The sequence below is a fragment of the Oryx dammah genome, unplaced genomic scaffold, assembly GCF_014754425.2.
Source record: "Oryx dammah isolate SB20612 unplaced genomic scaffold, SCBI_Odam_1.1 HiC_scaffold_2, whole genome shotgun sequence".
NCBI classification, from domain to species: Eukaryota; Metazoa; Chordata; class Mammalia; order Artiodactyla; family Bovidae; genus Oryx; species Oryx dammah.
Genome location: NW_024070186.1, coordinates 86,651,437 through 86,666,557, shown reverse-complemented (window position 1 = coordinate 86,666,557; position 15,121 = coordinate 86,651,437). Strand labels below are relative to the sequence as shown.

Sequence of the window (15,121 nt, the reverse complement as noted above, 5' to 3'; positions counted from 1 at the left end):
AGGTTCGATGCAGGATACAGGATGCTTGGGGCTGGTGCACTGGGATGACCCAGAGGGATGGTACGGGGAGGAAGGTGGGAGGGGGGGTTCAGGATGAGGAACACGTGTACACCCGTGGGGATTCATGTTGATGTATGGCAAAACCAGTACAATATTGTAAAGTAAAAAAAAAAGAAAAGGAAACAAAAAGCATACAGATTGGGAAGGAAGAAATAAAGCTGTCTTCATTCTCAGATGACATAACTATCTATGTGGAAAACTCCAAATAATAAAAAAAGACAAACAAACAAAACACCTTTTTGAACTAATAAAAGAGCACAGTAAAGTCACAGGACATAAGGTAAAAAAAGAAAGTTTTCTTTCTAATTTTGCTAGGTTTGTGAATGGGACCTTAATTTTAATCTCAATTTAGTCTCAAAAACTTGGAAGTCATTTGTGATCCAACCCTATATCCAGTCAATCACAAATTCAACTGATTTTTCATTTGAAATGCATATTACCTGTTCATGTTTTCATTCCTACTTCCACAGACTTCTATCCACACTTCAATTCCAAGCCATATGATATACCAATCTTTTTATACATTTTGCATCCCTCCTCATGCTCATGATCTCAATATCTGTCATATTAAGACTAAATTTTTCTGCCTGAGTTTACACTGTATTCTGTGTAGCAGTGTTCCTGGAATAATCATTCCACAAAGAATGAGACATGAATGGCCATCAGGATTTGTAAAATCCAACAACCCTGGGGTCACTTTCCATAAACTAGGTGCTCTGCTAAATTTACTTTATCTTAATAACAATTTATAATGTATTATTACCCCTACTTTACAAATGAGAAAGTTAAGCATGGTTATTCATGAGTTGGCCCACATGTTAGTAAACGACAGGACCCAGGTTCAACATCATCAGGCAAGCCTCCCCCACAGTAAGCAGGGACTCTAAATGATTTTAAGTCTCTCCAGTGAAAGAACTATCTTCTATTTTTGTGTCTCCTCTAATTCTTAACATTGGACTTGTCATATACTAAGATAACTTAATGAATACTTACTAACTGCTTGACTCCACAAATGAATTAGTTAAGAAACTGTAAGAAAAAGAAGATTTGTTTTCTTTCTTCTTCCTCGGCCACCCTGCTGCCACTGCCTGCCTCATTGAGTCAAAACCTTTGCCAGCTTTGGAAGTCCCTGTGTTATATGTTTCTTTCAAGAAGTAATTTACTAACATATAAATAACCATAAACCATGCCTTACTCTTGACTCAATAATTTTAGTTGGGAATAACTTAAGAAATAATCTAAATAAAGGGGAGAAAAAAATAAAACAGGAGACAAAATGATACAGCATTATTTATAAGAACAAAAGAAAATAACAACCTAGACATTCAATAGCCTACTTCAACCTTTAAAAATTTTAATTATATAGGCCAGAATAACATATAAAAACACTTACGAGAAGTATCAAGTAAAAAGAGCTTAAAACAAAACTATCTATGTAACTATGATAACCATACAAATAAAAGATGTAAACTCAAGAGGCAAAAAAACAGTATGATATGTTACAGAGGTAGAACTAAGAATAGAAGAGAGCCCTGTTTATCTTCTGAGAAATGTGTAACAAATATTACTAAAATATTAAACTCTAAGACTGCGTGCTATTTTAAGTAGACTAACACTTTTAAAAATTGTATTGGTACAGTGCTTACTATCAAAAAAAACCTTAATAGTAAACTTTTAAACTTATAAACTTAATAGCAAACACCTACTAAATAATGTTAAATTAAGAAATCTATAAGATAAATATCATGCAAATAATCTTCCATTAGAAAAGCTGTTTTCCAGAAAAAGAAAAACATGTAAATTTTAAATATATTTATATAAAGCAAAAGTAAACTAAAACTAAGAAGGATACATAATTTAACCTGGAAAACACAGTATGTACAAGTTTTACACAATAGAGCCCTTCCAAAGCCAATGCAGTTCAAAGTAGAACAACACTTTGAGCTCTCTAGAGTATGCCATCCTAACAATGAAAAGGTGCTTTTCAGTGATTCCTAATTTTTACTCCAAAACTGTATTTTTGTATTACCTTACCCTTGCTAATAGTCCAGATTCTGCAACACACTGCTCTTCTGGGACTGCCACTGGCTTACTTTGCTCAGTTGCAAAGGGCTGGTCGGCTCCATTTTTATAGTGGTTTGATAATGGTATTTTTGGTTCTAACCATTCGATTGTCGTTCCTGATGAAGTAAGAGAAAACTTTCGCTGAAACTTGCTCATAATCTGGAAAGTTCAGCAAATGTGGATTTTATTAAACGATTTTGTTTTGCATCTACAAGGCTAAAAGCAATTCAAAACCTGTTAAGAGACTCTGCAAGACAGCGACTTGTATCTCATTAGCATGAGCATGTCGATTGGTTATTTTACTACAGAGCAACCTGCAACTTGAAATCAGATACCATTTAAGTGACTCAACCCTGAATAGGAGTGAACTCACTTCCTGGGAAAATCTGTGAATCACTAAGTGTATTCTCACCCGAATAGTTGACCTTTCTGCATGAATCTTGACTCTCTAGTGATAAGAAGTATGCAGTTAGACTTGAGGGAATCACAATCATAGGAACAGCCTGGGATTGTGAAACAGTAAAATCTACTTCAATTTGGGGTTGAACCTTATTCTCAGTACCAATTTTCTAACCAATCAAGATAACCCCACAATCTAATTTAAGAATTGCAGATCCATGTACATTAGGTTTTTTTTTTCCAATCATATAAAAAGGCTCCATATACTTTTAAACTGAAAGGTTCTTCTACTGAATAAATAATAGCTGACCTAATGAAAGACAGTGGTCACATTTAGAGACTTGTCATCTTCTCAGTTAATGACTCAAATGTCTCTTATTACCCTCAACTAGTTTAACAAAGTGGATTCTATGCCTAATCAATAATGGAAAATGTTCCATTTGATTTCAGAGGCTGATCTAGGTTTCACAGAAGCTTGGTTATACAGTGTTACATTAAGGGATACTCAGACTACTACACCAGAAATTTAAAAGGAGTATGGAATTTACTTAGTCTATAACAAAATCCTAGACTTCCGTAGAGGAATAAATTACAAAGTACCTACCAGGCTACGAGAGCATCTTGCCTTGGCACTTAGTTCAGATTCACTGAGGGGGATTCACAACTGGGGGAATGCCCTGGATAAGTTAGTTCATGGGGCCTGTTTCAAAATTTCAAAGAAATTAAAGTTTCTACCTTGATATGTTTATTTTTAATATCAGCATCTAGATTCCCCTACTTCTTGAAATAAGATGCACATAAACACTGAATTTAAGAGATTATTCACAGATAAATCATAACAAAATTATCAAACAAATCATCTGGTCTCAGGGTCCCTCTAAATCAGTTCTTTCTAAAATATCTTTCTTTCACAAGCAAAAGGAGTTCATTGAATAAGAAAACAATGAGTGTTGGGAAATACTAAGTTACTACTATTAATTCATTGTGATGGGGGTGGGGAAATTGGGGCAATGTTGTTAAAGGGTACAGACTTGCAACTAGAAGATGAATAAGTCCTGGAGATCTAATACACAGCACAGTGAATGGAGTCAACAGTACTATAGTAAATATTTCAAAGTTGCTAAGAGACTAGATCCTAAATATTCTCATTATAAAATAGGGAATTCACTGCCAAGGCCCAGGAACTAAGACTCCACAAGCTCTGTGTGTGTGTGTGTGTGTGTGTGTGTGTGTGTGTGTGTGTTGGGGGTGGGGGAATGACAATTATGTGATATGATTGGGACATCAGCTAACACTCTGGTGGCATATAAATATATAAATGTATTAAATCAACACTTTAAATTTGCATGACAATTATATATGTCATTCTATATATACTATATGTCAGTTATATCTCAATTTTTAAATGAGTTTATTAATCTCATTTAATAGAAAAACTCATTTTTTGTTATATAATAACAAATAATGCAATAATGCTGTTTTCCCCAGTAAATTAATTTCAACAAATAGGTGCTCTGGAATACTAGATGTATATCTTATTTTTCAAACTGAAAGGTGAGTGATAGACTTTTATATATATATGTATCTCAACAAGGAAATAGTGAATAGCGGACTAAAGCAACCAAGGAATGATTCCAATGTTTCTACTTTGATTGACTGGATAGAGTAATGCCATCAACTTCAACAGAAATACTGAATTTTTAATTCAGTTTTTGACAAGTTTAATTTGAGGTCTCTTAAGGAATATTTAATTATATGAGACCTAAAATGGTTTTAGATTTGAAAAAGGACACAGTAAAAGAGACTTTGTATAACATTAGTGAAGTCTTTGCAACCCTATGGACTGTAGCCTACAACACTCCTCCGTCCATGGGATTTTCCAGGCAAGAGTACTGGAGTGGGTTGCCATTTCCTTCTCCAGAGGATCTTCCCAACCCAGGGATCAAACCTGGGTCTCCCGCATTGTAGGCAGATGCTTTACCATCTGAGCCACCAGGGAAGACATTAGTATGATAATAAAAACCGAGAGGCTAGCTGGTTTTCTATTTGTCTTGCTTTGATTAAGATTTTCTGGAGCAGAATTACAAAGAATGCAGTTACTATTTCCATGTTTTTGAACTGCAATGTTCAGTCCTACCTTTAAGCAATAACTTACCTGAAGGCAATGAGCCCTTCTGATGTGATGCATGCTGTAACTGGAGAATATGAAAGCAGTCATTTAAGCAGTTCATAGTTGCCATGGAAGTAGCCTTGAGCATTAAGAGATCCTGGTCCAAGGAACTAAGATGGCCAGAAGCAGGAAGGCATTCAATTCCTCTAATTAAGTCTCTTTGTTGTCCTTCGGCATGAGACATCATCTAAGGAAAATAACAGTTCATGTGTCTCACTCATAATCTCTGTATAGCATGTATACATACAGTTGCCACTTTAATTACCATATTCTGTACAACATGTAACACACAATTGTCATTTTTAGGATATATTCAGCCTAGAAATCTATTTTAAATTTGTTTGGCTATTCTCAATAAGCATTTAATAGTGTTACTCAAAAGATGATAACACATAAGTAAATCTCCAAAATATGCTGAAAAAAAGAAGCCATTACCAGAGAAGCACATACTACTCGATTCAGTTCAGAAATTTCAGACACAGGCAAAATAAGTCTATGGTTTATAGGTGAGGAAACCTCTACACATTAGAAGTCAGGATAGTGAAGAGAGTGTAATGATCAAGAGGCATGAGAGGGTCCTCTAGGGTACTGGTAATATTTAATTTTTTGATCCAGGAGGTAGTTACATTAAAATTACAAGATACACACTTGTGTATCAGGTTCTTTTATACATGCTTAAAAGGTTAATTAAGAACTGGGATGGAGACCAAGGGAAGGGGCAAACAGATCCATTAGGTTTACCACTGGTCTAATGAAAAGAACTTCCATGATTAATTAAATAGAACAGGAAGCCAAATAAGAAATTATAGACAAAATTCTATAATTAGTTGATACATAAGCCCCACATTTCCAGAGATAATCCCCATTCATGCTTAGAGTCCTGCTGTAATTATGTCTAAACCTGTTAACAGCTTGAAGGCCAAATTATATACTTACCCTATTTCTTCATTTTACAAGAACTTCTTGGCATGAAATTAGAAATGGGATGTTTATATTATGCCTCCTTTGCATCTCCCACTGGTCTAGGGGTCCTAACTATAATTGCTCTTCTCCTCTGCTTCTAGCAATGCTATAAGCAAATACTAAGTTTTATACTTGTCAGATTTCTTAAACAAGTCACAAGTCCTAGTAATGCTGAGGGAAAAAATTACTACTCAAGTATATCTGAACCAAGATGAATTTATTCCTTTCCAGGCAAGGGAAAACTGTCCTTCCAGAACAAATCAAACAGCTAATCTTATGTAAACTTCTTGGGGACATACAACATTCAAGGATGGGTTGAGTTTACAACAAAAGTAACAGCGTGGAGGAAGTATGGCCTTTAGGGACTGTCTAACATTCAGAAGGAAGCATACTGAAACAGAGTTGTTAATGATTGAAGTGAGTTGGTTAAACAGGCTCCGCAACTTGCTGAGATTCAATCTAGAGCCAAACAAGAGACTTTTTTCACTTTCTTTTTTGAACTGAAGAGAATACAACTTATTCTTGCAACAAGAAAAACATTTGAAAAACTGGACATTCAAATTAAAAAAACACTTATTCACTTGAATACACTCTTCAGAGAACACAAAGGAAAAAAAGATTAGGCACACTTTTCTATATCATGTTATAAGCCAATAAAAGTTTAATAAAGGAAAAAAATCATAAGCAGGATATTGACAATACAAATAATCAGCTCTCACAATATAACATTTAAGAAGAAAAGTGTTTCTTTGTACAAATGGCCCAAAAAAGCCACATGCTAGTGTTGATATTGTAAGTGAAGAGACCTAAGGACTTCCCTAGTGGTCCAGTGGTTAAGAATCAGACAGCCAATGCAGGAGACATGGGTTCAATCCCTGGTCTGGAAAGATTCCACATACTGCAGAGCAACTAAGCCTTGCACAACTACTGAGTCTGAGCTCTAGGGCCCCCAAGCCACTAAAGCCTGCATGCTGTAACCACTGAAGCCCACGCTCTACAACAAGAAAAGCTACCACAATGAGAAGCTCCCACACCACAACTAGAGAGGAGTCCACATCTTCACAATCAGAGAAAGCCTGCAGGCAGCAATGAAGACCCAGCACAACCAAAAAATAAAATAAACAAATTTATAAAAAAAAATTAAAATAAAAAAGTGAAGAGGCTTAAGAAAGTTACGCTCTTGACTGGAAAAAATTAACTTTAAATTACAATTAGAGTACAAATGTTAAAATCTGAAAATTCCCTGGTGGTCCATTCATTAGGATTCTGTGCTTCCACTGCAAGGGGTACCAGTTGGATCCCAGAGCTTCATGGCATGCCCCCTTCCTCCCACCAAAGAATAAATTTGGTTATGGTTCTTTCCAAAGCAAACAAATGGGCTGACCATATATTTACAATGAAATAGAACTGATTCTGTGAAGCTGTTTTAATGACTGTTCCTGACAATAGTAAAACCAGTTCCCTAAGAATGAAAAACCATCATGAAAGCTGAAAACTTGCTTAATCTGTGTTTTGCAGCTAGGTATGACAAATATGGTGATAATGAACATCACTTATGTGGCATCTAGTTTGTCTGAAAATCAGATGAGAATCATGATTTTATTGCTTGTATTTTAAATGTGTCTCCCTTACTAGACTGGTGATGTTAGCTTCTCCCAAGGCACAGCATAGTAACCTGCAAGAAGCACACACTGATTAATAGAGTGATTGATGAATTGTAAATTAGTAATTTACTGTAATTAGTAAATCCTAAAATAGATCATTTTAACACTTCAGTAATAAATCCACAGACCCAAAATATGACTCGATTTTCAACAGTCAGTTACTTTTGCCAACTGTTACTTCATTTATTGCATGGACTTTGATTAAAATACTCCTTTCAAACTCACTTTGAAATATATCTTTGCATTATAACCAACTGGAGCTAGATCACTATATAATAGCAATTCTCAAACAGTGCTCTCCAGATTCTTATGAGGCTCTTTTCAGGGGGTCTATGGAGTCAAGATTATTTTCACAATAATTCTAGGAAATTAATTTGCCTTCTTCACTTGGTGGCATTTGCACTGATGGTTGCAAAAGCAATGGTGGATAAAACTGTTGGTGTCTTAGAATCAAGGCAGTTGATACAACAGTGTTATGATTGTATTCTTCACTACCATGCACTCATGGATTCATGCATTGGGGTCTGCGGAAAAGACTGCCAATTTTATTTAAGAATATTTTTGAAAAATCAGTAAAAATTATTAGTTTTACTATATCTTGACTCTTGAGTACACATATTTAAAATTGTCTATATGAAAAATGAGAAGGACATTTCTATTGTACATTAAAAAAAAAAAAGTACACTGCTGTTGCATACCAAAGCACTGTGGTTGCCCAAGGAAAAGCACTTGTGAGACCGAGTTACAGGTTGAACTAGCAGTTTATTTTCACAGAGCACCACCTGACATGAAAGTACGTGATATATATTGGTTGTTCAGAAACACAGGTGACAACCTGGACTTGGGAATGGCATCTGAAATGAGGGCAGTTTTGTGGGATCTGAAACTGTCTCAGCTAAATGATGTCAGAAGTGAAACTGTAGAACACCTAGCTGGAATCTGCCAAGAATCAGAGAATTACCTAGTGTGAAGGAAACCCCCACACATTTGGTGACTGGAGTACAGAAGTATGGGGTGTTATAGTAGCATAGAGGAGAAACACTAGAGTGTTGTTTTTCCCTGACAGAAGATTGCTAATAACTATAGCTCTTCAGGCTTGGGAGTATGTAGTAGACATCTTTCCAAAATTAAACAAAATGATCTGTCGCTTCAAGAAAAACAAATGACAGCATTTGTTGCCAATTATAAAATATGAGCTTTAAAATGAAATTACAATTTTGGAAAACCTGTATCAGTCACCATAAGCTTGGCAGTTTCCCAATATTGAAAGCCTCTTCTGATGAAGTTGGTAGGGATGTTAATGAATGTGAATTTTTGATATTGTATACCAATATCTGTAAGGGCTGCCTAACTCTGAACTAACATTTTCCAAATGACTAATGCAGTGTTACAAAATCGTGCATAAGTTAAAGATCCACCTAAAGTGCAAGACAAACCAATGTATTTTCATGAAACAGAACATGAAAAGTTCACTGATACATATTAGATTCCACACTGCATCTAACACTTAAGAAACTGCCACTGTCCAGTTTTACTGAAGGATTAAAGAACAGCCACATTTACCTTAAAAAGCTATTTTAAAACATTTCTCTTTTTTCCCCAACCACAAAGTTTTTTTTCATAAAGTTCAACTAAAACTACATATTTGCAGTAAATTGAGTGCAATTATTTTGTTTGGGGGGAAAAAATAGCTGTTTGACATAAAAATGTTATCTATGTTAACATGTATGAATTTATTAATTTTTATTTTAAAATAATAAAACATAAAATTTAAAGGTAAATTTTAAAAACAAGTATTTTTAAAATACCTGTTTCAATTTCTAATAAGGTAAATATTGGTAAATTTAACCTATATAAAGCAAAAATTCTTTGAGGTCCTCAATAATTTTAAGAGTGAAACAGATACCAAGTCCACAAAAAGCTTGAGAACACCTACTGTGAACCATGGTCAGTATGGTAACAAAAGTTCTCTCAATGTCTTTGAAAAGAAAAAGGATCTATCTACATAGTCTCAAAGAAACTCCCCAGATATTTTATTAACTACAGAGAAAAAGACAGCAACTTTACAGTGGAGAAAAGCTACTTTAACCAAGCAGAAGCTACCTTAACCACGTGATCAAGGTGAACATCACCAGTAACATGACATACTGATATCATGAAGTGCTTGATATAGGTACTGACAATACATATCTTCAAGGGTATCTTTCCCAGAAATGTATCATTTCACTCAAATAATAAGAAAATGTCAGACAAACGCAAATCTGGGAACATTAAACAAAACTGGATCTTCATAGGTATCAATGCCAGGAAAGATAAAGACTGAGCAACAATTACAGACAGAAGGAGACTAAGTAGTAATAACAGTTAAATGCATCATTTTAGGACAGGATCCTAAAACAGAAAAAAGAATGTTAGTGGAAACACTACTAAAATTTGAATAAGAACTATAGTTAACAGTATTATAGTTATATAATTTCCTGGTTTGGATACTGCTATGAAAGATGGTAACATTGCAGAAAGTTGGGTGAGGGATACACATAGAAATCCTGCATTACTTTTGCACTTTTCTGTAAATTTCCATTGAGACACCAGGGACACTCCCAAATAAGAAGCTTCTAAAAAGTGTTCTCAGCTTGTGAAAACTGTTAGCTTTGGTTTTACCTTAACACAAATCTTTTCAGTCATTGTCTTGGATAAAAAAAGCCTCAGAAACTTTCTGTGGACCATGCTTTCATAAAGCATTTAGAGCTGCCATAATGAAATACATCCAAGCCACAAAACTGAAACAAGATTTTTTAATGCATAGCATCATAAGCAAAGTTAGAAAAAAATATGCATCTAGAGACCAGATTATGATAATTTTAAATAAAAGGAAATAAGCTAACTTTTAAAGGAAAAAATAGTTCCAGAGAACTCTCCAAATGCACAATTATTCCACTGGAATACAGAAATGTTCCTAATAGAACATTTACATAAAATATTAGAAATTAAATAACTACAATTTTATAATTTGACCTACTGAGTTCTTAAAAGCAAAAACATAAACTTAGTGAAGACAAAGACATTCAACTAAAACTTTTTTTGTAGGTGGCATTGGCAGAGACTGCCAAACAAGGGTCAACACTCAAATCCTAGAATAATTACTGGTGCCATAATTCAAGAAGGCTGCCATTAAATTCATCAGCTCTATAAGTAAATACCTATGCTTCCTAAAGAGGCAGCTGCGAAACTCTGGGGACACACACATACTCTCTACATACAAGTGTCAGAGTTACATGCTAAATATTAACATGATGTCACAATAATATGAAAGGGTATATTTAAAGTACAGAAAATTACAGTGTGGATATTGTAAGAAATTACTCCTGGGTGTGAGAATAACAAAAGAACCATTAGAGCAGGAAAGAGAAGAGTAAGGATTAAAGTCACAGTAAAAAAAGAAGCTAAGAGAGATATGACAGTGTTCTCAGTACAGCAGGTCATAAAGATGCAAGCACAACCAAGCAGAGGCCTCCACAGATAGCTAAAATCTCAAATACAAAAGGTTCCTTTTTCATCGAAAATGTGCACCATGATTCATGGCAACTTCAACTATATGCTTTTTGCTTGTTTTTAACCTTTTACTGAAGTATACAGACTGACATATAATATTACAAATAAGAAAGTATACTTCACAACAGTATACAGGCTTGACGAATTTTCATAAACCAAACACATCATGTAACCAACACACAGATCAAGAAACAGAATGTTACCAGCACTCTGAAGAACTCTCAAGCTCCCATCACTAGCCATGATCAGAGAGTCCCAAAAATTTCATGACAGCCTAATTGTTAGGGGTAAAGGAACACACCATGATACAAGCATATTCCTAGATATTTTTCTTTATTCCATCCCTTACTGTCTTAACCACTTTTAATATTCCATTTCCTTCACTGTAGATTAATATATCAGAATCTTGATTTCCTTAAGATATAAACACCTATCAACAGATTAAATACCATCAACATAAATACTAAAAATTATTATTTTATTAAAAAAGGTACTTATAATTGTCACTTATTTATAACAGGATTAAAAAGTGAGTCAAAAGCTATTATTCATCTCAAGCATGTTATTTCATCTCTTTAAATCTCAATTTCTTCACCTAAAAATACAACCCAAAATAACCTGATAGAGGCAACATTCTCCCCAGCTTCCTACTTTAAATCATTTGGGTGTGATTTATAATCCACAATCCACTACATAGGTATCTATGAGCTCTACCAAAATTAACTCAGTAAACAACACCTGGATTATTAAGAACTTAACTGCATTCTTTATTAACTAGAATTATTTGGTACTTAGTTTCAAAGAGAATAAGGAAAATGGTGAGATAAGGGAACATCAAGGATTTAACTATTCTTAGTGTGTTTGAAATTCTCTATTTACATGTATCAGTAAAAAAAAAACATAAAGTCACTTGTTCGATCACACAGTCTTCCACTAGGCTTAATAACCCTTTTAACATAAATTTTACATTAAAGGAGTCTATACTTTCTCTTGAGAAATGAAAGATACAGATTTTTGAAACATGACAGTGTACACAGAACTTAGCTGACAGACTTGAGGAAACTTAGGACACCTAAAAAATCAGGGAATTGTTATGACCTAAGCATTGAGGCCCCCAGAAGACACAAACAGGATTAAAAAATTTTTTGTGACAAAATCAAGCTGGTAATATTATTTTACGCATTTTAACTTGATTTCAATTCATACTTACTTCTCTGACTTCCACAAGATGGTCTGGAGGTAAGTTAGCTCTTTTGCTCACTGATTGTAGTTTGGAATGTCCAACATTAAAAAAGGAAATGGTATTTTGACTTGGTCTCCTCTGGGATATAGGAGAATTACCACTAGATGCAAGTGAGAAGCTCCGTGATTTCAGAGGAGGATTATTCTATTAGACAAAGAAAATAATTCCTCTTTTAAAATTTAGGTAAGCTCTCAACCTATAATATACTGGAGGCTTAAACACAAACAGTTTTAAAAATAAAGTTAACCTCAGAATTAACTACAAGAATAGTTCTGAAGATGGAAAAATTTAAGACCTTCAAAGTTTAAGAATTTCACACATCCCATAGTAAACTGGTAATTTATTTAGAAAATTAATTTCAGGTGTGTGCTGTCAAGAATTTTTCTTTTTACATTAGACATATATTAGAATAACAAGAAATTTCTAATTTCAGATATTTAAACATCATGATTGAAGCAAAAAATATATTCAGAAATACTCAATGTAATAATTTTTCTAGTGTAACATTCAAGTATCTTTGAAACAAACTAGCACTTTCTGGTCACTGCCAATGATTAGAATCTTGCAGCAAGAATAAAGTTTTTTTACTGTATTTCTTAAAGATTGCAGGCCTAAATCACAACTTTAAAAAATTTAGCTATGGGGAAGGAACACTAAGAAGAAAACAAAAAAGTAGGTATGGAAATCCTTTAACTCTGCTTCCCATATATTCATTTTTAGACATTTCTAACCTCAGATTTCAAGTACTAAGACCCTCCTTCTCATCTTAAAAAAGAAAACACTCAATTGAGATACAGAAATGATCTATAAGCACATGAAAAGATGCTCAACCTTATTAGCCATTAGAGAAATGAAATTAAAACCACAATGAAATTCTACTTCATAACCATGAGGATGGCCATAATAATTGTAAAAAAGGACAGTAACAGTATCAGTAAGAATGTGGAGAAACTGGAAACTTCATGTATTGCTGGTGAGAATGGGAAATAATTTGGCCAATTTCAAAAACAGTTTGGCAGTTCCTCAATAGTTAAACAGACAACTACCATATAACCCAGTAATTTCACTCCTAGGAATAACCTAGAAAACTGAAATCATATGTTCATACAAAAATTTGAATACAACTGTTCAAAGAAGTATTATTCATAACAGTCACAACATGTAAACAATCCACATGCCTATCAGGTGATACATGGATAAACATAATGTGGTATATCCATAAAAGAGGATTATTCAGTCTTAAAAAGGAATAAAGTATGATCCATGCAATGACATGGATGAACCTTTAAAACATTATGCTTATTGTAAGCCAAACAAAAACAAACAAACAAACACCACATACTGTATGATTCCATTTATATCAAATGCCCAGAATAGACAAATCTATTGAAACAGAAATTATAGGTTAGTTTTTGCCAGGGGACTGGGAAAAGAGATTCGAATAGGGAGTGACTATTAAACAGATACAGGTTTTTTGGAAGGTGATGAAAATGTTCAGGAATTAGATAGTTGCAACAGCTATATAATCTTCTGAATATACTAATAAAACCCATGAAATTGTACACTTTAAAAGGATCAATTTTATGGTATGTGAATCTCAATTTTAAAATGCAAAAAAATAAAGTTAAAAAGATCTTTCCCCATTTCTGTGCATTAATATCATACATGAATCCACATACCTTGCCAATAGCTTCAGTGTGATGTTGTGTACATATCTGAAGTCTGCTAACCCAATGTTGTCGCTCTTTAGCATCTGTGGCTGATAAAAAGTATCTACAAGTTATTTACTTTTTCATTTATTTTTAGAATACAATTAATTGTTATAGCATGAAGAACAGATCACTGAAAATCAGGGCATGTTCCTACTCTCCCTGACCAGAACGAGGTAGGAAAAAGGCCAAAGCATCAACCTTGTTAGGTAACACCATAGCTGGATGTGGATATTTCCCAAGAAGGATAAATTACGTATAGCTAGGTGGGTATATGGAACTTGACAAGTCTTAATTTTCTCTTAAAGATATGCTCTTCTTCAAATAAATATCCTTTATTAAGCATTTGGTGTGTACTCAATATATTCTTTCAGATCAATTAGGATTAACATCATACTTTATGTGTATTAATTAAAAATAGAAACCTCTATACAAATTACATTTATCTAAATAGACATTATACCTGAATACAAGCATTTTCATAAATCCCAATTATGTTCATTAATCATTAAAAAACACAAAGAGAACATATCAACTAAATCAAGAAAGGAAGTAAAATACAAATCTGTGGAAGATAAAAAATTTTTTAACAAGTCTATGTTTTTAGATTTCTCAGTATTTCATCTATACAAATTTCTTAGAGGGGTTAATTTTAAACAGACTTGCTCACTGAGCAACTTTAAAGTCATTAATTAAAACAGATCTCATAAACCCTTAAAACAATTACAAGGTGTAGAATACTGTTTCTGTAGCATCAACGATAGTAGTTTCTATTTCCAAAACCTAAATGAAAGGAGAGAAGTATACCAGCTTCTCAAGGAAGAAGAAAATCACACTATTAATTCTCATATTTCAGTCATACCTCTGAGTTTATATTGTTCCCCACTGGCAGCATTTACAGTGAAGGTGTGAGAGTCCTCATCACTGGGTGATATTACAGCTCCTGCAAGCTGCAAAGTACCTCTGGGTTTTTGATTTCTAGACTGTTCATTCACAAAATACTCCAACAGCCCAGCTTCATTGTTTAGAACAAAAAACCTGCAATGATTTTAAAAAAGGTCATACTTTTAAAATATTTCCCCTAGTCAAACTAGAGCAATCCAAATTTTAATCACATAATTTTGAGTTTTTGCTATTAAAAAAATAAAATTCAAAAGCATCTCAAGAAGTACTTAGAAACACTAGATTGAATTTCCTAGTAGTAAATATTACTGAATTGAATGAGATTAATAAAAGATATAAAATCTTCACCTGTGAAAGAGGCATTTAATGGGGAAGAGGCATACAAGACAATGCA

General features: G+C 33.8%; 1 protein-coding gene across 1 annotated transcript in view; it reads right to left on the bottom strand.

Annotated features, from left to right (window-relative positions):
• The window catches only part of OSBPL11 (oxysterol binding protein like 11), a 95,837-nt gene that overhangs the window by 40,973 nt on the left and 39,743 nt on the right, over positions 1–15,121 (bottom strand). The window contains exons 3-7 of the mRNA XM_040250142.1: positions 14,687–14,862; positions 13,795–13,874; positions 12,083–12,259; positions 4,679–4,880; positions 2,095–2,240 (exon numbers count right to left, since the gene is read on the bottom strand). Coding sequence (XP_040106076.1) covers positions 2,095–2,240; positions 4,679–4,880; positions 12,083–12,259; positions 13,795–13,874; positions 14,687–14,862 — 781 coding nt within the window. The remainder of the gene's footprint in view (positions 1–2,094; positions 2,241–4,678; positions 4,881–12,082; positions 12,260–13,794; positions 13,875–14,686; positions 14,863–15,121) is intronic.